This window comes from Aethalodelphis obliquidens, unplaced genomic scaffold (assembly GCF_003676395.1).
Source record: "Aethalodelphis obliquidens isolate GAN/ISIS:26980383/991018 unplaced genomic scaffold, ASM367639v1 scaffold72, whole genome shotgun sequence".
In the NCBI taxonomy this organism is placed as follows: domain Eukaryota; kingdom Metazoa; phylum Chordata; class Mammalia; order Artiodactyla; family Delphinidae; genus Aethalodelphis; species Aethalodelphis obliquidens.
Genome location: NW_020838016.1, coordinates 5,470,633 through 5,494,834, shown reverse-complemented (window position 1 = coordinate 5,494,834; position 24,202 = coordinate 5,470,633). Strand labels below are relative to the sequence as shown.

The 24,202-nt window shown below is 45.2% G+C and overlaps 1 protein-coding gene across 2 annotated transcripts; it reads right to left on the bottom strand.

Moving 5' to 3' along the window:
- Positions 1-207: 207 nt before the first annotated feature.
- On the bottom strand, positions 208-22,045 carry CLDN18 (claudin 18). Of its 2 annotated transcripts, none has more exons than XM_027091705.1 (5): positions 12,351-12,571; positions 4,249-4,413; positions 3,512-3,629; positions 1,393-1,503; positions 208-399 (listed from the first exon to the last, which is right to left on the bottom strand). In XM_027091705.1, the coding sequence occupies exons 1-5, from the start codon at positions 12,568-12,570 to the stop codon at positions 228-230; spliced, it is 786 nt and encodes a 261-aa protein (XP_026947506.1). In that variant the 5' UTR covers position 12,571; the 3' UTR covers positions 208-227. The 2 variants fall into 2 exon arrangements, with proteins under 2 accessions (XP_026947506.1, XP_026947507.1); XM_027091706.1 differs by lacking the exon at positions 12,351-12,571 and adding an exon at positions 21,826-22,045 and having other exon boundaries at positions 228-399.
- Between the last annotated feature and the right edge of the window lie 2,157 nt (positions 22,046-24,202).

The following is a 24,202-nucleotide window of genomic DNA, read 5'->3' as shown; positions in this document are numbered from 1 at the left end:
GGCTATAGCCTCTAAGGCACATCTGCTAACTCAGCTGTTTTGTGAGGGAACATTTAGAGACAGAGGCCGGTGTCCAAGACCATCTGGCCTCACCACAGGTGAAACCAAGGCTTTCTAACTTCCAACTGTGAGTCAAAAGCAATGGGAAATCAAGGTAAAATGTCCTTGTTTTGGGGTGAGCTCTAGTTGGGGGATTTCTTCTGCTCCTGCCGAGGTGTCTTGGAGGGCTACACGTAGTCGTACTTGGAAGGATGAGATTGTCCCTCATCTTCTGTGCGGGCACCCCCATCGTATATCTTCTTGTTTTTGGTGTTGGACTCAAAGACAGTGCTGGCTTTGAAGCCTCCAGGCCTGTAGGCAACATTGTGGCCCGAGGCGTGATAAGAGACGGCTTTGTAGCTGAAAGCAAAAGAAATATTCTATGATCATAGATGTATTTGGTAGGAGGACAAACTACTCATTTTCCCTAGGATGTCTGACTTTTAGCACTGAAAGTCCAGTGTCCCAGGAAACCCTTAGTCCTCGGCAAACTGAGACAGTTGCTTCCCTGGGCTTTGGGACACTGGCTTTTCAGCCTCTGTGGTAGAGCAGAATTTCTTGCTTTGTATTAGAGCTGGGGGGTTAGTGACTAGTGAGTTCCCTCTGTTCATCAATTAAGATGAAGCGGAACCAGAAATGATGTCCAGGTGAACATGGTCATGCCAAAGAATCATAGAATTTGTGAGCTGGGAGGTATTTACATGCAACCCATCTCCCCTAATCTGCTTGGTATGTGGATGAGGTAACAGAGGCTCAGAGAGGGCAAATGACTGGCTAGAGGTCACGGGGCTGGTGAACAGGAGCACCTGACTGGGATCCAGGTCTCCCAACCCCAGGCCCAGTTACAGAGGCACAACAGGCATTCTCAGCAGCGGTGCTACTAACATTTTGGAACGGATACTTCTTTGCTGTAGGGGCCTGTCCTGTGCTCTGTAGGATATTTAGCACCAGATTCCAGGATCACCCAACCCTTCCACCCCAAAGCTGTAACCATCAAGAGTCTTCAGATGTTGCCCAATATCTCCTGGGGACCAGGGTGGGGGGGTGGGGGTGGGGGTGGGAGGTGGGTAAAATTGCTCCCAGCTGAGGACCATTGAGTTACAGAATACTGGAGTCGGGTGTGGGGGGGAATCCTAGAGGGCTGGGGTTTTCCTTCAATAGCATCATTTCTAAATCTGCTCAGGCTGAAATAGGCCTGTTCTGCTCTTTAGGTCTCCTCGTAAAAGATAAGCTTCATGATCCTCTTGTCAGTAGAGTTCTTCCGTGTACCTATACTGATCATTCTGCCTGCAAATGATATGTTAAAATGGACTCGGATAAAACATCGGATTGCATTGGGACGGGGAGACTCACTTGGTTTCCTCGGGCGTCAGGCCCCGGCACGTGATGCACATCAGCACGCCCCCAATTAGCGTGAGGCCTCCAGCGACCCAGCCGACAAACAGAGCCGCACCAAAGGTGTACCTGGGTGGGGAGACGGTGGCTGTGAATGTGGTTGACTCAACTCCCCGGGCTCTACCCCGTGAACCTGGCCATGCCCATCCTCTCTGTCCCCACTTTTGGATTCTACATCTATCCCAGCCCGCTCCTGAATACAGCCCTTTGGGTCGCAGTCAACTGAATCAGGTGTCCTGGAGAATAGAATTGGGACTGAAGCTACTCAGCAAAAAAGCTGTGGGATTCTTAGGCCCCTAGCATCACTCAGGCATAGAATTAATTGTAAACTTCTAATTTCAGAGAAACATCTCAGGAAATCCCCCTCCCTCCCTATTGGCAAAGGGAAGTGTCTTGAAGGTTTGGTAAGAGAAGTTTGAGAGATTAGGGAATCAGTCTCAAGTTATTATTTCAGAAGGAGTTTTGGTCTCTTGGGTTCTTACTGTGGATAAATCTCTAACTCAAGTAACCCTGGTAACCATCCATGCCGGTAGGAGCATTAAGTTTAGAAAGACCTAATGTGAAGAGACCAGTCATTCTTTCATTCATTTCTTTACTCATTTGTTCAACAAGTATTTATTGAGCTCCTACTATGTGCCTGGCACTGCCAGGCACTGGGACAAAGGGATGAACAAAACAGACACAGACCCCACCCTCATGGTGCTTCTGTTCCAGTCCACACTGAATTCCAGTCCACCAAGGCTGGTGCCCTTCCCCTTGGAGGGCTGCCTCCAATGGGACTCAATTACATCAAAACAGGATTGTCTGAGAACAAAATCTCTGAAGTTGCCTGCCCAAGGGACACGGGAATGTTCTAAGGAGACGGTGTAAGAGAGTGATGGCGGGCATTAGCGCTGGGTGCCAGGCGGGTGGGTGACTCCTCAGGCAGGGGCAGTGACACCAGGCACCCAGATACTGCGGCCGAGGCGAGCTCTTCAAAATAGGGTGACCAACCATCCTGATGTGCCTGTGACAGAGAAGTTTCCCAGGATCTGGGACTATCAGTGCTAAAACTGGGAAAATCCCAGGAAAACCAGGACGAGTTGATCAACATGCTTCTAAGTAGCCCGTGTAGTCAAGAGACCATGAGGGGACGGTAAAGGAGGATGAGGGCAGCTTATGGGGATCACACTTTTTCCTATTCTTGAAATAAAGCGGGAACATGGGTGGCGAGTGGAGTTCCAGGGAGCCAGAGAGTAATGGATTTATCACGTGCTCACGCTCATCTGTCTCCCATGATGGTGCTGCTAGAGAAATACCAAGTGTATCCACTCCAGAGATGACGGGGCACTTAGGTATAATATTTACATTGCTCTCCCAGAACAAGATCTTTCTCCTTCAGGAATTTGCTGCTGCTTCTTGCTATGAAATACATCCCTTTGAAGTGGCTAAATGAATATAGGTATTGGAATTGCTCTTCCATCTTTGAAAAGTTCTGCTCTGCTTCCGACACCAAATTACAGTGAGGTTTCATCTCCCTCCACTAGACCGTGACCTCCGTGAGAACGAGGACCTTGTCGTTATCCCCAGACCTCAGAAGAGTGCCTGTATGTTCGATACATTTGTAGAATGAATGAATGAATGAATGAGAGAAAGAGCAGCCGTACAAGGAAGAAACATTACTTTTCTCATCTGTACCGCACCTCCCTCATTTCGATTCCAGCTTTGCCCTGTCCCTAGCTGGGTTCCCGTCATGGACTGGAGACGTGGGGGTGACGCTCACTTACAGGCTTGGGTTAGCAGTGCCTGTTTCATTGCCACCACAATGGGGCCTGTGTAAGAGTGGTAGATAAATACTGTGAACTGTCGCTGTATTTCAATGCAAATGTCAGATCAGCCTCAAGTCATATCGCCAAGGATATTTCACTGAAATGAAGCTTATGAATTTACAGATCATTGTTGATTTATGATATGGCATGGTTGCCTCTGATAAATTTTTGCTATTTCAGGCGCTGACAGTCACATTAGGCATACGTGTTTAATCGGATTTTTACAACAATGTTCACCACGGAATACTGAGACTAGATTAGGGGGTTACCTGGTCTGGACGGTCTGCACCATCCCACCCATGCTGGTGTACATGTTAGCTGTGGACATCCAGAAGTTAGTCACCAGCATGTTGGCAAATACAGACACTCCAGCGATTGCACAGAGACCTGTGGGCAAGAAAAAGAAAACTCCGGAGTCAGCTTTAAATGGATCACATTGTTTGTGAGGCAATGTATGTTTAAACGAGTTTAGAGGAGCAGGCTGCAGAATATGCTATTCCTATAACAGGATGGTCAATCCAAGCATCGATTATTGAATTCCCACTGTGAGTCAGACCCTGTGCTAGGTGCCTACACTCTTTTATCTCTCCAGCTGAGGAAGGATTTGTACGTGCGCAGAAAGAGATTTTCCATCTTGGGACCAGGGGTCAGTAGTACAAATATTTTGGGCCTGGTTCTTTGATGATGTCAAGGGCTTTTCCCTTAAAATCATTTTCTAAAGTCTCACCAAAATAATGCCTTTAGGGATTGAGTCACATGTCTACCTAGAGCTGAGAATCTCTCATAGTGAGGCGAGGGTGGCAGCTAAGAGGGACACCAGCACTCGTGATAATTCTGTAGAGTGTAAGTGAGCCTTAATCTCAGATCTTGAATCCCAGCGTGTAACGCTCTGATCCATGTTCAAACCATGCTCACTAGGGAGAAGCCCTGTCCTCTGCCAGAATGATTTTGCTTTGGCATTCCTGGATGCGCATGTGAGAGAGGGAACCCCAGGCTCCTTGTTTACCTGAGATGATGAACATGATCCCGGAGGTAAGTGTCATTTTGGCTTTGGCAGAGTCATCCATGCTGCCGATGCGGATGCACTTGAGGGCGAAGATGGACACCAGGAGGCCAATGATACTCAGGACGATGCCCACAATCATCAGGGCTCGCACGGCCTGCAGCATGGCTGCGGGGCGAGGGGCAAGACACAAGCAGACAAGTAAGACCACCTCCACGTGATTGAGTAGGCTCTGGTGTAATACAACGAAACGACGACAGCCAACCAGCACCAAACTGCTGAGAAAAGGCAAGTCCATAAACTGGGAACCTTATCATCCTCAGGGGATATGAAATTGTGAAAAACGCAAAACCATCGCTTACACTCCCCTGATGGATGAAAGACATGCACGCAGGAGTCTATAGAATGAGAAAATTATGAACTGTTGGAGCTGGGAGGGCCAAGGGAATTTAGCTACTTCATGTCCTCATTTGAAAGCTTGATAACCTGGGGTCCAAGAAGGGGGAAATGGCTTGACTGAGGTGCCATGAAAAATTATTGATAGAGCTTATAGTAAAACTGTGTTGCTTTGACTTCTAACCCAAACATCTTTCTTCTCTAGTCTTTCCATAGGAACTCAGGGCTTCATAGGGTTGTGTCCGCTTCCAGAAATCTCAATACTCACAGCCTATAATGAAGCAAGGTCACTAGGTGGTATACCAGGGGCACTGTATTGTTGCCTCTTCCCAAAGACACTACTAAGGTCGTGGTGAGCTGTAGGTTTGACGATTATATCAATCTCAGGCCTTTCAGCACAACCACAGTTTATCAGCAGTTCCCCTTCCAGGAATCAATGGAAGCTGTACATCCTGCTGGGACTCGCCTGCAGTGGCCTGCCCTCCAGATATTTCCAAAGAGGTTTCTAGTGCATCCTTAAGGTGCAGTGACTCATCCCAACAGTTTTTTACTGAGCCTGCATGAGTAGGCATGGGGATGACCGTGAGTAACAGGTCGGATATGGTCTCTGCCCTCACGGAGCTTATGCCAAAGTGGGGAAAGAAAGTCATTAAACATGTCCACCACAAGCATAATTAATTTTACAAAAGGAAGATAAATTAGTTCTTGTGTCTTCCAGAGGGAAAGGCCACTAGTGTGGGTAGTTCTGGTAGAGCAGAACTGAAGAACCATGTGAAGCAAAGCAGAGAGCTCTGTCCTATTCTAGTTGTCATAGCCAACTGCTACTTTTTTTTTTCCGGTACGCGGGCCTCTTACTGTTGTGGCCTCTCCCGTTGCGGAGCACAGGCTCCAGACGCGCAGGCTCAGCAGCCATGGCTCACGGGCCCAGCCGCTCCGCGGCATGTGGGATCTTCCCGGACCGGGGCACGAACCCGTGTCCCCTGCATCGGCAGGCAGACTCTCAACCACTGCGCCACCAGGGAAGCCCGCCAACTTCTACTTTTAATTGAAAGCTATTAGGGACTTTTCAACGTTAAGAGATTGAATCCATATAAAAACTCCCTTGCAATGTAGGTAGTATTATTATCTCTGTTTTATGATTGAAAAAATTGAGACTCAGAGGTTAAATAACTGCCCAAAGACACATATCAAGGGAAAGGCAAACCTGGAACTGTTTCAAAATGGTTATTTTCCCATCACAATACATTGCTCTGAGATACTTTATCCTGGAAAAACAGGTAGAGTTCTGGCTGCCAGCAAGGTATAGGGATCTGTAAGCTCCTAACAGAATGTATCCTTCAAACTTGGAGACTAGACCATAAAATGTCATCCTCTGAAATGGATGCTAAGAATGTATAAAGGAATATTCTCCAAAAATCATCTCAGGGAATTGCCTGTCCCAGGAGATTATTTATAAATGTGACTCTCAAGACAAGGGAGCCCTGGGAGGAATTCTCTCCAGTCTCTTAGGGAAGATTTCATCTCAAATATGGCCGATATCAGGGGAGCTGCCTGCTTATTCACTCTAACGTGTGTATCATAAAGCAATTTGTCATGATGGAAGAATGGGAAATCAATGAAAGATATTGAAAACAGGAGAGGTAGGTCATGCACAGTTCATTAAAGAGCCTTCTGCAGTGTCTGAGGAATGGAGGCCCCGGCAACTTTCTCATCAGGTAGTGAGACAATGGTAACCAGCTACTCTAGTTCTGTGCCATTGACTTCCATTCACTTAATTCTGATTCTCTTCTCCCTAAAGAAACTTCTGCTTTTAACTTTGCTTCCCTGCTGGGAAGAGATTTCTCTAAGCATCCATCATCAGTCTTGGTCCTATTAACCACTCTATTCTGGGGGTAAATGTGTTGGTGTACGGTGTGGACCAATCTTCCAGGATCTGACCATTCATTCCTAGAAGAATTGATGAACATTAGCGTCTTGGGCTTGCAGTTTCCTGATGCTAGAGCCACGGTGGCCCCAGTAAGGTGAAAAGAACTCATGAGGGCTTAAGAGTGGCCTCTGGATCCACTCCTCAATATAAGAGGACTCTAGTGTGTCACCTCTGTTTTCCAAAGCCTTGCCCAATGGCTTTGTTGACCCCACACATACTGGGAACAAACACCTCATCCATTCCCTCATTAACAAATGCAGGCATGTGACATCTACTTGTGTATTTATTTATACCTTTGTGTATTCATCCAGCACATGTTGGTATACTTTCATAGTCAAACATTAACAGATTCATGCACTCATCCATGAATTCATTCATTCATTCATTCATTCATCCATCATGTATTCTTAAGCTCAAATTCTCTGCAAAGCCCTTTGCCAGATGCTGTAGGAAGAATAAAATTTCACGAGAAATAATCTCTGTCTTCAAGCAGCTTACAACCTGGAAAGATTATATTTTCACTGGAAATCCTGAACCTCAAATTTGTTTTCACCTTGGGAGTACCTTGGCTAAGAAATCATAATAGAACCCCTTTCTGACAGTCACTCATCGTGTGGTTCTAGCTCTCTTTCACACACACAATTAAACTCTAAGGCTGTGGTTCAGGACAGCTGTGGAGAGGACATTTGTGGGGCAGCCCCAGACTTCAGGAAATACCCTCAGGGCTCTTCTATTTTTGCATGTTGCTACCAGAAAACTGGACCTATGAGAGGAGGAAGGGACTTTGACTTTCCTTCCGTCTTGTCCTCATGGGCCTCTTATGAACTTCAGATCTACTCAGGAACCTGTTAAAGGTTTTAAAAACTGCTCTTGTTCTGATATTTTAAGCCTTAAGCCATTCGGAGAACAAAATCTTCTATCACTTTTGAGAAGCACCTGGCAAGGCATCTGGTTAAAACAACTAAAACCCAACCAACCAACCAACCAACCAATCAACCAATCAACCAGCCAAATAAACAATATTAACCAAGTAGGATAAAAAATATCCCTTCCTCATTCTATGCAAAATTTTACTCATCCTGGACTGTTGGCAAGGATGGGGTCATTGAATCTCTTTAACTACTATTTGTTCCTGAAAACATACCATGTATGTGCTATGGCTGTGGCTGAAGTATGTGGTCTTCCCTGACATTGCTGGATTAGAAGGGATGGTGATGCCAGCTGGTGGGAGATAAAAGCACCTGGCTTGCCTGATGTGGAGAGCAGCTGCTGCTGTGTGTGCCACAGGATTCTTTGGGTACCGAAGCCGTAGCCAGCCTGTCTTTGCCTTTGCAAAGACAGCCTTTGCCTCAGGCTCTCAGATGCCCTCTTGCCTTTGCTGGGTCAGGTATGCATGACAAGACCTCATTCTTTACTGCTCTCTCTTGATCTCTGGATTTCTGATGAACACTGGTACCTGCTTTGAACCAGGGGTCCACCCTGACCCTGAGCTCCTTTTTATTTTTTAGAATCTCCTTCTAGGGTTAGGGTTAGATTACCACTTTCTTTTAGCCTGTGGTTGGGCAAAGACACAACACTGTCTTAAATCTTGCGGGGCCACTGTCAGAGCCAACAACACCGGACCTGGATGGATGAACCAAGAACTTCCTTGCTTTCGAGACCCCTTGTGGGTGTTCTTCTGAGGGTGGGAGCTGTGATGGGGGCAGCTGTCAGGAAGCGAGGGGAAATGTTCTTCACTACTCATTGCTGGAACCCCCCTATGTCTAGTAATGACCATGGGGATGCACGGTGGTGACCCGAACTTCCTTTCCATCTGGAATATTCTAGCACCTGGAATACTAATCCGTCTCCATGGATAAGTCACCAGAGGAACTGCTTCCAAAGGAGGTAAGATTTCTCTTTTAGCCTCTCTGTCTCTTATTTGATATTCTGAGCAAGGGGCATAGGCTTATCAGCTGATAACAGGTGAGTCAACGGGTTCTATAGACTGATTCCCTGCACCAAAGGTGTGACTACAGCATTCTTTCCAATGAACAAAGACGTATTATCAGACCTGAAAGGTGGGCAGGATTCAGGGCTGACAGAAGCAAACAGAAAAATGGGAACTCAGTTTCCGCCCCCCCACCCCCCACCGTTGCAATATATCTTGTTCCCCCAAAGTAGCTATGAACTGACAGGCAAGGCGTGGTTCCCAATCCTGGCTGTACCTTAGCCTCTCCTGGGGAAACTTCTAAAGAAATGTTAATGTTTTGCCTTGATCCCTAGGGATTTTCATTTAATTGTTCAGTGACATAAAATTGCAAGGAATAATCTGGGAAAACAGCCCTCAAGAAGGCTGAGGAGGAGGTGCTCAGAATGGGGAGTTGAGAGGAAAGAGTTCCCAGTGGCTGACATCACTAAGCTGGCTAGGGGGTGTGGGTGGGGCTGATGAGACCGCAAGTCACAAAGTGCCAAAGACTGGAAATGGGGCCTTTGTTGGGGTGGGAGGGGGAGGACCCATATCTTCAGGCACAGCTTGGCTTCAGGTTGAAGGCAGGAATGGCTGGTGGAGGAGCCCAAAGGAGGGGATCCCAGAGGAGGGAAGTCTAAGGCCAGACCTCAGAGGGAAAGCCCTTCAGAACAAGGTGGGAAGTCTTTGATTCCCCAGAGATCCCAGGGAACTGATATGGAGGTCCTGTGTATCTCATGAAAACCTGCAGACTTCATGATACCAGGTGAGTGTCATTAGGCAAGTCTTTTTACCTCACGGAAGCCAAGTCTCCTCAACTCTGGAGTGGGATAGAGATATTTCTTGCAAAGAAATGTTGTGAGGATCAGATGCTGCTTGGCCCCAGCATGGAACTAAGCCAGCCTCAGTAAGTTTTAGTTTCTTCACCTTCCCTAAAAAGAAGTTATCTCTCCATAGAGAACAAACTAGTGGTTACCAGTGGGGAGCGGGGGAGGGGCAATATAGGGGTGTGGGAGTGGGAGATACAAACTATCGGGTGTAATCTAGGCTACAGGGATGTATTGAACAACACGGGAATGTGACCAACATTTGGTAATAACTGTAACTGGAAAGTAAGCTTTAAAAATTGTATAAAAATTAATTTAAAACAATAAAACAATTTGAGAAAAAGCAGTTATCTCTCTCCAGCCTGACATGGCTTTGATTTGTGTTAACCGTGTACAAACCTGAATCCTCTCACATGATGATAAAATATAGTTGAGAATTTGAAAGCCATGGGTGGGAGAGTGTGAAGGGCAGGAATGGAAGAAGACTTGGGAAGAGGAGGAAGAGAAAGGCCTGGACCAAGGTAGGGGGGAAGATCTCCTTTTATTCACAATATTTCAGGATGCCAGTTGACACTGTAGTCACTCCTGCTGCCTTGAGGACTGGCTATTCTTAAATCCACACTGTTCTCCAAGGCCATACATCATCAACGATTTAAAGTATCTCCTCTCCCACCAACTCAGTCCCAAGAAATGTCTTTCCTGGATTTTGGTGGGATCCTGTTTCCCCGATGCAGACCGGCAGGGCTGGGGTCCCCCTCTGTGAAGGCTGCCTGGAGCTTTTCAGAGTTTCAGATTTGTGAGCAGTTGTCAGGAGTGGTACAGAGATCTGTGGGATCCTTTTTTATTTGGGGATGTGAGGGGGCTTCAGGGAGGAGATGGTATTGAGCTGGACCTCACATATGGGAAGATTTGTGCAGGTTGCAGTTGGGGTGTAAGAGGGGGGACATTTGGGCAGTAGGGGCAATGGGTATCCAGGACCAAGCCCAAGGCATAGTAAATGGACAGGGAAAACCTTAGGCTGTGGGCAAAGGGCTGGTAAGAGATGGGTCAGGGAAGGGAGGTGAGCAATGCAGGAGGGGGTGGGTGTCAGGCTGTCATGTCTGCACCTAATTAAGCTGGGAGTGGGGAACCATGGAAGCTGGTTAGGTCTTGAAATATCCAGGGAGATGAGAGGTGAGAACTGGAAGTTGGTGACTGGAAGATTCTGCCCGACTTTCTGCCACAATCAAAGCAGAAAACACTCTAAAGAGATGAAGGATAGAAACCAGAGGTTAAGAGTGAGGGGTGGTAGAAAAATTGAGTCTTTTAATTTGATTGTCAGTGAGCCGGGGAGAGACAGAAATTGACGATGATGCGCATCAAGAGAAGGTTTTCCAGTAAAGGAGGATATAAGCAAAAGAGAGGAGGGAAGATGAAAGAGGCAGAAAGGAGAGGGGCTGATCAGTGGTGATGGCCAGACAGGAGGGTGTGGGGCATTCAGAGCCGGGGTGGAGAGGTCGGCCTTGGGCGGGAGGGAGGGAGGGAGGGGATCTTGTTCTGCAGAGAGGTGGGGAGATGAGGAGAGGTTCTGGGAGGGCTCAGGGAGGATGGGATCCCTCGATAGAACAGGAAAGGCCATGAGAGTGGCAGCGATGGGGTCTGGCCATTTAGGGGAGTGGGGATATTCGGGAGCCCCATGTGTAGAAAAATACAGAATGAGCAAGAGATTGATAACAGGTGATGGGGCCCTGGGTTAACGAGCTGAAGTCACGGAATGTCATGCCTTAATTTTCAACGTAAGGTCAGTCTTATTTTTTCATTTAATAGTTAAAATTAGCTAGCAACTCAACAATCCACGGTCTCACATCTCCTCCCTTCTGACCTTTGCCCTCACGCTATAGCATCATCCCTCCTCCAGGGTTTCCTTCCCTCCGGCCAGGTTCTACCACCCTTGATTCTCTAAGCAGGTCTCAGTCAGGGATGGGTCTGTCCTGCAACACAAGTGGCTTCTAAAAAATGGAGTCAATACCCCAATTCTTCCACTCTGCCACCCACCTTCTATTTCTTTCTACACATGGAAATGAATTAATTGAATTGCTCTTTACAATTCAATTTCAAGGGCTTCACAGGCTCCTAACAGTTTTGTGCAAACTTATTCCCATCTACCTGTCCACAAAGTGTTTGTTTCAGAGAGACAAAACCCAGCCCTGTTTTCCTTTCCTCACCAAACTCACATCTGGGCCACTGATTAGCCTGACCTTTTACTTCTTTTTGCTTTAAAAAACAAATGCAAGTAGAGCTTCCATAATATCTAGAATGCAAAGTTCCTATGATTCCTATTTGAAATAATTATCTGTATGAGAAACAGGGATTTAGCGGATTTTATCTTCAGGGGTGAAACGATGTCACATTTATAATTATATTTATATTCTGAAATTATTATAATATCATTACAGTTCTATAATTACATTTTGACATGCATTGTTTTTTAGGAGGGCAGACCAGAACCTCTCAACACAAATGCAGAGAAAAGATATTTATAGTTTAATGGCAATGTATACTTTCTGGCACCTACAGAGAACTCCAGCTTTTCAAAGGAAAAATTAATTGAATTGATAATGAAATGATATTAGCTCCCAATAAACTTTCTGGACTGGAAGAAAATAGTCACCATCCTACCTATTCCCATGTGTGTGCAGGCAAGAGCAATGCACATACATGCACACGATTACTTTTCTCCTTGAGAAACATTGTCTATTCTAGTACCATGAGCTTGTCCTCACGATAGACCCATTCTTTTCAAGACCTGCTTCCTTACTAGCAATTCCTTTGACCTGAGTACGAAGTCTCCGATATTCACTGCTACGACTATAGCCCTCTTTGACACCGGGTCAACTTCTCCTCTTATTCACACCTCCGATCTGAAGCCCGTGCTGCGAGGGTCATGCCCTGCGCGCATCTCACCAGTCCCTCCTGGCTGCGGTGAGAGAAGCAGGCCCTTCCCTGCCTCACCTGTGCCCTCGCCTACCTGGCAGGCCCAGGATGGTGAAGTAGGGCCGGCACTGGGTGAAGCCGGAGCTCTGCTGCACGCAGCTGCGCCAGAGCCCTTCGTACTGGAACACGGCGGTGACAGGGTTGTCGTACAGGTCCTGGGTGCTCCACATGTCCATCACCGTGGCAGTGATGCAGCCGGCCAGGCCCAGCATGGACAGCAGGAAGCCCACCACTTGACATGTGGTGGTGGACATGGCCTGGGTCACCGTCCTCCCACCCAGCTGCCTCCTTCGTCCTGCTGTGCTCCCGGGGAGCTGCTCTGATTAGATGGTTTCCCTCAGCCCTTAGTGTTTGCTCACAGTGTTTTCCTTAGATAGTTCAGTTTCACTCTTGGTTCAAGGGCATTATTTTTTCATTTGTTAGGGAAGCAGCCCCAAGAGGCACTTGTCCCGCTGCACCGCGCAGGCCCAGCTGGTTTGAGGGCGAGGCAGTCTGAGTGCACCCCCGCCCCATCCTGGCTCGGGCTCTGCCCAGAGGGCGCCACCCTCTGGGGAAGAAGCGCAGCTGAGAACGCCCCCCCCACCCCCCACCCCTCCGCCACCGCACCACCACCAAAAAAAAAAAGCCCTTCCTTTAGGCTCTGCTCATCACAGGAAACCACTTCGCCTGACCTCACTTAAAAAAAAAAAGGCTCCAGGAATCTCCTCTTACACCAGATGTTAACATTTTCTCCTCACGACTAAAAACACGTTTCACTGACATAGTTCCATTTTGATCTTACAGAAATGGGTAGGGCAGGTATTATTATTTCCCACCCATATTTTTTGGGGGGGGCTGTGAGTCAAGCGACCTACAAACAGGTTAAGAAACTTGCCCAAGTGCCTTGAGCCACAGCTACTTTTTTTTTTTTTTTTTTTTGCGGTACGCGGGCCTCTCACTGTTGTGGCCTCTCCCGTTGCGAAGCACAGGCTCTGGACGCGCAGGCTCAGCGGCCATGGCTCACGGGCCCAGCTGCTCCGTGGCATGTGGGATCCTCTAGGACCGGGGCACGAACCCGTGTCCCCTGCATCGGCAGGCGGACTCTCAACCACTGCGCCACCAGGGAAGCCCCCACAGCTACTTTAAAGATGACAAAGGTGGAGCTCCCATCTCAACTTCCAATCTGGGGCTCCTTCTCTGTTTCCATATGGAGTGGCAGAGGCAGGCAGAGTTGTCCCCTCTTTTGAGAACAGGAAGCCAAATCCTAGAGATAGGCTCTCGGTCCACTGATATTGGAACTGGGATGAGAAGAAGCAGGGCATTGTATTGACGGCCATCTCACCCTTTCACTCCTGTTGCAAGAACCACGTGAAGACCACGTGGCATGCAGACATGGAAGTTCCACAAAGGCCAGGAGGAGGGCACAGGGCAGGCTGGGCCAGAGACCCTGACCTGGTTACTGAGAGGCCTAGCATCTGCTCCTGACACTGTCCCTAACACGCCGTGTGCTGCGTGATTTGGAACAATGGCTCAACCTCTGTGGGTCACAGTTTTTTCATCTGTAACATGGACAGATTAAACTAGAACACTTCAGAGCCCATTCAGGTCTCACACACTGTCACCTTCTACATTTTGCAAAAGCGGTTTTCACGACAGTTGGTCAAAATATCAGGATTATATAGTCACACAAAAGAGAGACTTGGCTGGAGATCAGCCATGGCGTTTTGTCTACATAATTTGATTTTAGAATTATGTTAGGGAACTGATGGACCTGCTGCTTCCCATAGGTGGTGTGTGTCTGGCCTCCGAATTCAGACACATTTTAATGAGACTTTCCCCAAATCTGGATGTCAGGGCCCTGATACACAGCCCCACACACCCATGCCCCAATCTCTAGCCTGCAGACAGGTTCTCCCGGAAACAGGCCTGTGCATCTGGACATTTCAATGTTATCTTGGGTGCACCCAGCCACCACTCCCATGGCTTTATTCCCAGTAAACACAGAAAGCAAATATGCAAGGTCTCCCCTCTGATTTGAATGGAGGCAATGCTCCCCTCAACCGCACACCTTGCTTTAGGTTCTGTGATCAGTGTTTGTAGAGGAAAAAGAATGAGTCAGGAAACCCAGAAGACGAGAGCAGGCAAGAGTTACATGACTAAAGTCAAGTCATGGCTCTGTATCCCTGAACTGAGCTACAAAGCCAAGTCTGAAATGTGGGTAGAAGACAGCTAGAAGAAGTGACTGTTCTCTGCTTGTGGACAGGGATCGACCGATTCAACTGGAAAATGTTGGAGTAAGTCAGGAATGATTCTGCCACTGTGTCTGTGGACAGAGCTCATTTTATTCTTTTTTCAACTAAGAGGCAGGCTTTTTATCCACAAAGAGATTTGTAAGAGTTTGGTTTCCAGTTGTTCATTTTATGACATCTGTCTACCCCCTCCCCACACATTGACTACAATACCACCAGAACAGTAGATTGAAAATGGAAACATTAAAACGAAAAAGTTATTATAGTTATCTATTCTGATTCATGGAGGTTCCCCACCCACTCTCCTATGCAAATGTTTTTATGCAAAATTTCAGGACAGAAAAAACAAAGTTATTCAGGTAATAAGGAATTAAGCTTTCTTTCTTGCTTGAAATGGCGACAGTGGCTTTATGTTTTTGGAGGAAGGAAAAGTTAAGTTTAAAGGATAAACTAAAGTTCCCTCTACCTAGGCAGAATACTGAACGAGTAGAGAGAAATTCTAAGTCTATACGCTTTTTAAAATATGAAATAAGTACTAACATGCTTTAAAACATGTGAAAGATGGGATTTTTCACTTCCTGGTGAGTTTTCTGTGCTCCAAAATGAGTGGACCACTGCTTTAGCTGTCACTGCCAAAGAGTGAATGGGGGTCCGCAGAGGAACATGTGGCTTTCTTGTTCATGGCAACAGCCTTTGTTAAAATATATTAAATGTATCTCTAATGATAGTGATAGTTTGTGGTCTGATTATAATAGTATATAATAATAATGGTAATAATTCACGGTATGTGTTTAACAATAATGAGGTTGTTACAACTTTGTTTAATCACCTTTAAAATAGAGCAAAAATTTTTGCTGACTTCTTAGGGGGAATCGTCCCTATATTCAACTTTAAATTTGGTTCTGGTGGTGGCATTTCAGGTTGTAAATTTCCAGGAGCTTGTATTATTTTACTGACATTGGAGAAAACATTTCCCCTACCTTTTCTTTATCTCATTTTAGGAATATTAATATAACACCATCTATGGCAATTAGGCAAAATGGTGGTCAAATAGCAATATAAAATATCATAGCTAGGAATATAGGAGGAGTAAAATTAGTATTATTAGCAAGACAAATGATTGATACATCTATTGATTTTTTTCTTTTAAACTGTTAACACACTTTATATTCTTAATTCCTGACTCTACCTTTTGGTGCTCAAAATAGAAAATTTAGAAGTAGGGAAAATTTAAAAAAATCTTACAGTTTTAAATCCTAGACAAAATATCTGGCATACTTTCTTTTTAATCCATTCTCTGTATATATTTTTACATGATTAAGAGATTATACGATTTCATGTTTTGTGCTTTTCACTTGATTGCATACATTGTTTAATATATTTAATTTAGTATATTAATATCCCATTAATAGAAGTACTACTATTCACTAAAACAGCATCTATTCTTATATAGTTAGATTATATCCCTTCCCCAGTTTTTTTTTTTTTGTATGAAAAACAATGTTATGATGAACATTTTTCACATAACTCTTTGCTAGCATTTCTGATTACTCTTTTAGGACAGATTCCTAAGAGAGGAATTAAGATGTCAAAGGGTGTGAGGTTTTAAAAAATCTTTCTTATGTAGAAGCAGATTTTTTTTTCTATGAATTTTATTCCTAGCAGCAGTATTTGAAAGATCTTGCCTCATCGTACCCTTACCTACACTGTGAATTTGGTAAGTTATACACGATCACTTGTTTTGATTTGCATTACTTTGATTACTAATGAGTTTGAAACTATAGTTTTTAAACAAATATTTATGGAGCCTTTGTTTTTCCCTTTTCTTGAGTTGTCAGTTTGTACTTCTTCCTCATTTATTTGCTGGAATTTTAGCATTTTTCTACCAATTTATATGAATTATTTATTTGTTAAGGATCTTAATATATTGCTATGATTACTAAAAAGATCTTTTCACATCGATTATTTCCTTTTTAGTGTTTTTCATGGTTCTAGAAAAAATACAGCGTATTCCATTTATATTTTATTTATATGTTCCATTTATAGGTTCACAGTACATGGTGCATAATAATACGTGCTTAATAAAAATCTGTTGAATGATGTAGTAAAATGACTGTTCTTTTCTATGCTTAGGAATTTAATTTCCATTTAGAAATGATATTAGAATTATAGAAAGTTTAAAAGTATTTTATGTATCTTTACATTTAATTAATCTGGAATCTATTTTGGTTTATAGTCTATGATTCTTTTTTTCCCTCAAAAAAAGTTAATCAATAATTTTTACAGCACTCACTGAATAACCTTCCCTCTCCCCATGCTTTGTAAAACCTCCTCTATCTATATTAAATTCACGTATATGTCTTTCTAATTTGAGACTTTGTTCCATTGACCTTCTGTCCATCTTTGGGCCGAAGCACCCTTTTAATTATCACAGCTTTAGAATTTGGTTGAATATCTGGCCGAGTTAGCTCTTTACTTTTGTATTATTCTTAAAAAAAACATTTAAAAGTTAATTTCATCTACTTTCTTCTTATAGATAACCACTTTGTCAAGTTCCCAAAGGAAAACTCTTACTAGCATTTTGATTAGAATTCTTGTAATATTATCCACACAAGCTTATGCTCTGCAGAAATTCTTCCTGGGTTTGAATTCTCACCTGCCACTTACTACTACAGTGTCACTGGGCAAATTCTACAGCCTTTTTGTGCTTCAGTTTCCTTATCTATAAAATGGAGGTAATACCACTACTTACCTCATAGTGTTGTTGTGAAAATTAAAGTTAAGTGTAAGGTAATTTATGTAAATTTATACAACCATGTAAATTATATTTAAAATATAAATGAACATATGCTAATTCCTTGAACCAATGCCTAGCACAGGGTAAGGTCTTAATACATTTTATTATTTTTGTAATTAGTTAATTATATTATTTATTATTATACATTAATTAGGAACAAATTCACATCTTTATAATATTCCTATCTAGGAACCTGTAGTATATATTTCCATTTAATTGACATTTAAAATTTTCTTAGTAAACCTCTTTTTTCATCTTTATCCTTGCCTAATATTTACACTTGATCTTAGCCAAAAGGCCGAGAAGCGATCCTTGCCTAATATTTAAAGATATTATTCCTAAGTGTTTAACACATATTGTATTGTGTTGCCTCACAAGGAGGTCTAAGTTATTTTAATTCTCTTAATACACTACACTCTCTCATGCCACTGTGTCTTTTCCAATGATGTTCCTCTCTTTCTGGAAAATTCTTTACCTCTTTATCTTCCTGGGTAACTCATACTTCTTGTTAGTAACTCAGCTCAGCTGTCAGTTCCTTTAGGAATTCCCTTCCGTCATGTCTGCTGACTATGCTTTATTGCAGTGATTCTTAACTGGGGCTGCTTTTGCCCCAGGGGATACATGGCAATGTCTGGAGACATCTTTGTTGTCACAACTGGGGAGGGAGAGGTGCTGCTACTCCCATCTAGTGGATGGAGGCCAAGGGTGCTGCTAAATGTCCTATAATGTACAGAACAGTACCCTGCAAGAAAGAATTACATGGCCTAAACTGTCAGTAGTGCCGAGGTTGAGAAACCTTGCATTGCAATGGTTTGTTCATCCTCTGTCTCTCTTTCTAGATTTGTGAGCCTTTTGATATCTGTGTTCCCCGTGTGCAGACAGCTTGGGACATAGTAGGTGCTCAATAAATGTTTGTTGAACAAATAAACGTTCTTTCTAGCGCCACGATTTCTGTGTCACTGGGTTTTAAAATTTAAAAAAAAAATTCTTTTAATTTAAAATTTTAATTAATTAACATATTTATTTTGTGTTATTGTTTATTTCCTATTATTTCTGCCTGTGTAGGGGGACCAAAGGCTTTGCCTTTCTTTCCTTATCCCTGCCAAGAGGAGACCTTGTCCAAACCCGGTCAGCCCAGGACAGGGTGGCTGCCAGTGATGGTTCTAGTGAAAAGACTTTGCCTAGGAAGGTTGGCTGCCAGTCCTGTGGCTCAGATTTCTCTGGAGGGTTTGGCTGTGCCTGATTTCTTCCCTCTGAGCCTGAGTATCTGTGTTTGCGTTCTTGGGAGTATGTAGCTTCTCCTTGGAAATTAACATATTCTGTGCTTACATTTCAATGGCAACGGAAAGGAAGTTAAAACAAGTATGTTCCAGATCCTCAGGCTAGCCACTTACGGTTCGGGTTCATTTTGGTGTTTATGATCATGTTTATATCAGGGGTCAGTGAAGTGATAGCCTCAGCTGCTACTTGAACAAAGGGTTCATTCCAGCTCAAATAGAAATGGAGTCAGGGGAATTTCTCCCTACCTTGTGGCACTGGCACCATGAGCTCAGACACCTGTGCCCTGGTGGTCAATATGCTGTCCTGTCTTTGCATAAACCCGATTGCAACAGTTAGTGGTGGTAAATACACAGCAGAGAACTATTCCACCCCAATTCCAGAAATAATTGGGTTGATAGCCTTAGAGCCACATTCAGTAGTTCCACATCCCAACCTCACCTCAAATGAACAAGACCATTGCAAAAAGCAGCAAGTCACAGATGCCTCATCACTACAGACTCAAGAGGATGATTCTCTGATGGGGTGGTGCCTACGTGTAACATGTGAGTACCTCGAATTTATTAATACCATTTTGTAAAACAAACCCACGTGAACAGAGAATCTGCATTAATAATACTAAAGTCAAAACATTGAGAGAGGTGAAATACAAAATCGGACTTGAGGCTTTCTCTGTCTTGTTAAACTCCAAACGAAAACCAACAATATCCCTAACACCAGATGAATTTTGACGTTTGTGTTTATTAGTGTTTTAGTGGTATTTACATTACATTTGCAAGTGTGGCTTTGGTCCTTGTAGAAGATTTATATGCATTAGGAATTTAAATCTATTGTTATACGTGTTTATATTAAAGTGACACTAAAATGAATATAATTGAAATCAACATTGAGGGGCTGCAAGAATTTCTTTCTTTTAAAAGCGATTCCTACAAAATTCTCTTTGAAAAATCCTTCTCTGAACTATCTAGTTGCAGGATCTTCACATATGAACACACACAAAATTTCTAAGAGAAGGCCGTAGAGCAGTTTCAGTCTGGCTCAGTTTTAGCTCTGTGCACGTGGGCAAGTCACTTTGCCCTTCTAAGTCTCCCTCTCTTGACCTGCAAGATAAGTACCGGGGTTGTTGACAGCTGTTGCTAGTCCAGGACACTCCCCAAGACTGCAGCCCCGATCTTAGGCAAGAGGGGAGGGTAGGAAAGGTGCCTTTGCACTGGGGATTCCTGCTTTGTGTCTGAGAGCCTTGGGGCTCCCAGTTAGGGCTGTGAGCTGGGGCTTAGGTGCAGGCAGGTCTGAGCCCTGGCTCCATTTGCATGTGACTTTGGGCAAGTTACCCCAGCTCAGCTTCCTTGTTTCTAAAAAGGTGGTAGTGATAGCACCAAGTTCACAGGGTGACTTGTAGAGATTACACAAAATATTGCAAGGCAGTTGTCGGCTCAAGTGCTATGCCAGGTCTGCCATAGTTATTTGCCCTTTGTGAAGCCGTATGACTCCTCAGATGTCACGTGGGCGCTCTGTGCACGAGAGGTCAGCCTCAGGCTGACTCTCTCCTTCGTGGCCTCTAGCTCTGCATGGACACAGGTCCATGGACCAGACCTCTGAGAGATTTGGGACGTTTTGCATTTGAGGTGAGTGAGAATCCCTAGGGCAGATGGTTAGCCCCGAAGCTCAGGAGGGGTCAGCAGGACATAGGGATGTGGGAGTGGCTCGCCTTCCTCCAGTCCCTGGTGGAGGGAGACCTCACTGAATTGGCAGCTGGTCACCCATGGATCTGGTTCACATTCTCCTGTTTGTACCCAGGCCCTTCATCTCTTAGCTTGGCATTCGATGCTCTTCATCATCATCTCCATAAAAACCCTCTTCTCCAGCCAAGGTCATTCCTTCATTTTCTCCCAAGTCAGACTTGGGTGGAAGCACCCCCATGCCTTTTCCCATGCTGTTTTTCCTCCTGGGATGCTGCCCCTCTAACTCTTAACTACCTTTCAAGGGTCACTTGTGGGATTTCCTTCTCGGTGGGTCTCTTCCTGAGCAGGTCATCTTCATCTCATCTACTGCAGCACCGGCCTTCTGTCCTCCTTCGTTGTCACCTTGTCATACCCAGCCCGCAGAGCACTTTCACATTTTGTGTGTGTGTGGGGGGCGCCAGGCCCACAGAATCCTGAGGTTGTAGTGAGCTCTCCATCCATAGGTGTGGAATGTATAAAAGACTGAGTCACTGCGTCACTGAGTCTTTACCTCTTACCTTCTGTGTGGGTCTAAGTCTTGACCCTGCAGCCAAATGGGGAATTCCTGCAGGAGAAGCCCTAGTTCTATTTCTGACCCTCTTTACTGTGTCCACCTTAGGAAATGTCTCTCTCCAGACTTTGATGTATATTTATGGAAGGAAAAAAGAACTAAGAAATAAAAATGACAAGTGTATTCATTGTCTTACTCTGTTACCTGAGTGAAAGATACTTTTAACATTCTCTACTCTTGAAACTTGAATTTCTTCAAGTTAACATGACCCATCTACAAATCCTCGAAAACAAATCCTTGTGTGGCTAATATGCCAGTCTGGACATCACACCCACACCCCTTTGCCCGGCACAGTGAAGTGCACTTTCTACAAGGGTCCTCTGTGCAGAGAGTGCCCTGAAGCTGGTTCCATGTGGCCAATACATTCTGGAGGTCGGGAGACTCAGAGAAGGGGCGCATCTGGCGCCTCCGTCCCTGAGAAATGCAGCACCCAGTTCTTTTTCTCTGTCCCTTTCCTCTGCTCCCTTTCTGTTGCTGCTACATGCTGAGGTGTCCCCTGGAAGCTGGGACCAGGCACGGGGGGGGGGGGCTGGAGATGGAACTCCGTTCAGGAGATTCACAGTCCCCAACTCAGGGAGGGGAGATCTCTAGGGCTAAAGGAAGGAAGTGGCTATGATCTGGGCCTCCTGAGTCCTCTTCCTGTTGGTGATTGAGACAATGCTATTGCTTGCATAGGAGTTATTTAAAAATGTGCCCACTGGGGAGAACTGGGTACCATCCGGTTAGGGATACAGGAGCCCTACCAGCTCTAGGAAGCTCCTCTCCCTAAGTTTCCTGCACTCCTGTTCCTACCTTGGTGGTGGAGGCTTTTGCTTCTCCCTCCCCCGTGGTCCTTCTGTGGTGCGCCAGACAGAGGCCACTGTCTCCTGTCCACCTCTGTCTTCCCCCACATCCTGCCAGGTACCAGCCCTTACCTGGCAGCCCCAGCAGGGTGAAGTAGCCCCGGCACTCGGTGAACCCAGAGCTCTCTCGGACACAGGAGCGCCACAGCCCTTGGTAGTTGAATACAGCTGTCACCGGGTTGTTGTACAGATCCTGGGTGCTCCACTGGTCCATGCAGGTGGCGGCAATGATGCCCGCAACCCCAAGCAGTGAAATCACAAACCCCAAGCCCTGGCAGGCGGTCACGGACATGGTGGGGTGCAGAGTTGACACAGAGCGCCACTCAGCAGGGGGCCAGTCCAGTTCTGAGAGCACTGAGTGTAGGGATGGAGTTTTCTCAGAGAGGCTGGCACACACGTCACGAATGGGCCATGTAAGGAGGGGATTCAACAGTGCCACCTGGGCTCGCCCTGCTCCTTTATCTACCTGAGTGAGATAATTTCCATAACATGGTACCAAGAGCCATTTGTTTTCCACCATATGTACACTCTACTCACTGTTTACCTTTTGAGGGAGTTTTCTGATTAGCCAGGCTCCCGTCTGTGGAGAGTAAAGCAGGAACAGAGGGCAATGCCTGCAAGACCCACAGGCTGGCCAGGCAGGGCTCCTAGTGGCTAAGTCACAAAACACTTGGAGATGTACACATATATGTATAGATAGCTAGACACATATAACTGAATCACTTTGTGGTACAGCAGTAATTAACACAACATTGTAAATCAACTATACTTCAATTAAAATAATACTTGGAGATGAAAGGGCTTCATCCTTGTGGCTCTCCCAAGGTACTGCTGCCACTTGAGTTAAAAACCTAGGTAAGGCAGGTTATGAGGCAGGATGAAATACAGCCGATTCCCCTTAAGCACGTTGCTAACGTTCTATAAGGTTTCCGGGAACACTGAATTAGCGAATACCGAATCATTGCTCCTGAGAGGATACAGGGTTCGGTTCCTGTGAGCCTAGGGTCACATTTCCATCAACCGATCAATACATAACCTTGTTATATATGGGTTTCTGCCTAAAGACACCTAATTTACATTGTTGATTCATCAACATTGAGCTCGTGGCCATCCGCACTAGAACTCACGCCTGAAGCTCATCTAACGCATCCTTTTCTCTGTAAGGCGCATCCCAGCCTTCTTGCCTTAGGACCACTAACCAGCACTTCAAGCACTATGCTTGGGGCCATTTTTATTTTTTAATTTTTCATGTTAGAATTTCCTCCAATTTAATGGATCCATTGGCCATTGATGAGTAGTATTTTTTTTTAATTTATTTATTTTTGGCTGTGTTGGGTCTTCGTTTCTATGTGAAGTCTTTCTCTACTTGTGGCAAGCGGGGGCCACTCCTCATTGCGGTGCGCGGGCCTCTCACTATCGCGGCCTCTCCTGCTGCGGAGCACAGGCTCCAGACGCGCAGGCGCAGCAGTTGTGGCTCACGGGCCTAGTTGCTCCGCGGCATGTGGGATCCTCCCAGACCAGGGCTCGAACCCGTGTCCCCTGCATTAGCAGGCAGATTCTCAACCACTGCGCCACCAGGGAAGCCCGGGGCCATTTTAAATAGAGAAATCACCAAATAAAAGCACAAAGACGTGAAAAACATGGCACTAAAATACTGCGAGAGAGGCATTTGTTTACGGGATGAGCTGAAACAAGAAGGCAAGACCTTGCTTGTTTCGCCTCACCTGGGAACATGTACCTCCCACCGCCCAATATATCTTGCCGTCTGCATACGCACGTGTCGGGTGACCACTGAGGAAGCACCTTGAGCACTGATTAAAGTACATTCTAGTGAATAGGTGAACTGTCAAACATGAATCTGCAAATAATTGACTAGTTATGTGATGGAACTGAGTAGTGACTGTGGTCAAGCTGTTTGCAGCTTCTGTGGCACTGACTCCACCTTCAGCCCAGAGACCATGGGGGAGGGAAGATGGCAGAGGGAAGAAGCAGGACGGTCCTGGGCTCTGGAGTCAGCAGCCTGGGTTCACCCTCATGGCACTAGCTGTGTGAGACAACAGCTAAATTGCTTAACCTCTCTGAGTCTCGTTGTCTTCATCGGTAAAATGAGATAATAAGAGTGATTATCTCCCTGGATTGTTTTGTAGCTTCAACGTGATAAGGCATGTGAAATGCTAGGTATTACATGTGGAGCTCTGAGCTCAGAAACAAGAGCAAATATTACTAGGGCAAACTAATAGTAGTAGAATTAAAAGCTTTAGTAATTGACGGATCACTTTTGCATTGTGTTTCTTCACATTGATCAGAAACTAAACCCCAGCCTCTCACACAAAGTATCTCTAGTTATAGAGAGGTTTTACAATTTTTTGGTCCAAATATCATTTCTACCTACTTTGACCCTGGATTCAAGTCTCAACTCTTTTACCAACTCACAGAACTATATTATACA

What these genes read in the sequence shown, in the direction of transcription:
- CLDN18 (XM_027091706.1), bottom strand. Translation starts at nt 22,045, where the DNA reads ATGTCCGTGACCGCCTGCCAGGGCTTGGGGTTTGTGATTTCACTGCTT. An exon ending in CACCCTGCTGGGGCTGCCAG is followed by an intron (nt 4,414 to 21,825) that starts GTAAGGGCTGGT and finishes CTCGCCCCGCAG; the next exon opens with CCATGCTGCAGGCCGTGCGA. An exon ending in GTGCAGACCGTCCAGACCAG is followed by an intron (nt 1,504 to 3,511) that starts GTAACCCCCTAA and finishes CTCCCCACCCAG; the next exon opens with GTACACCTTTGGTGCGGCTC.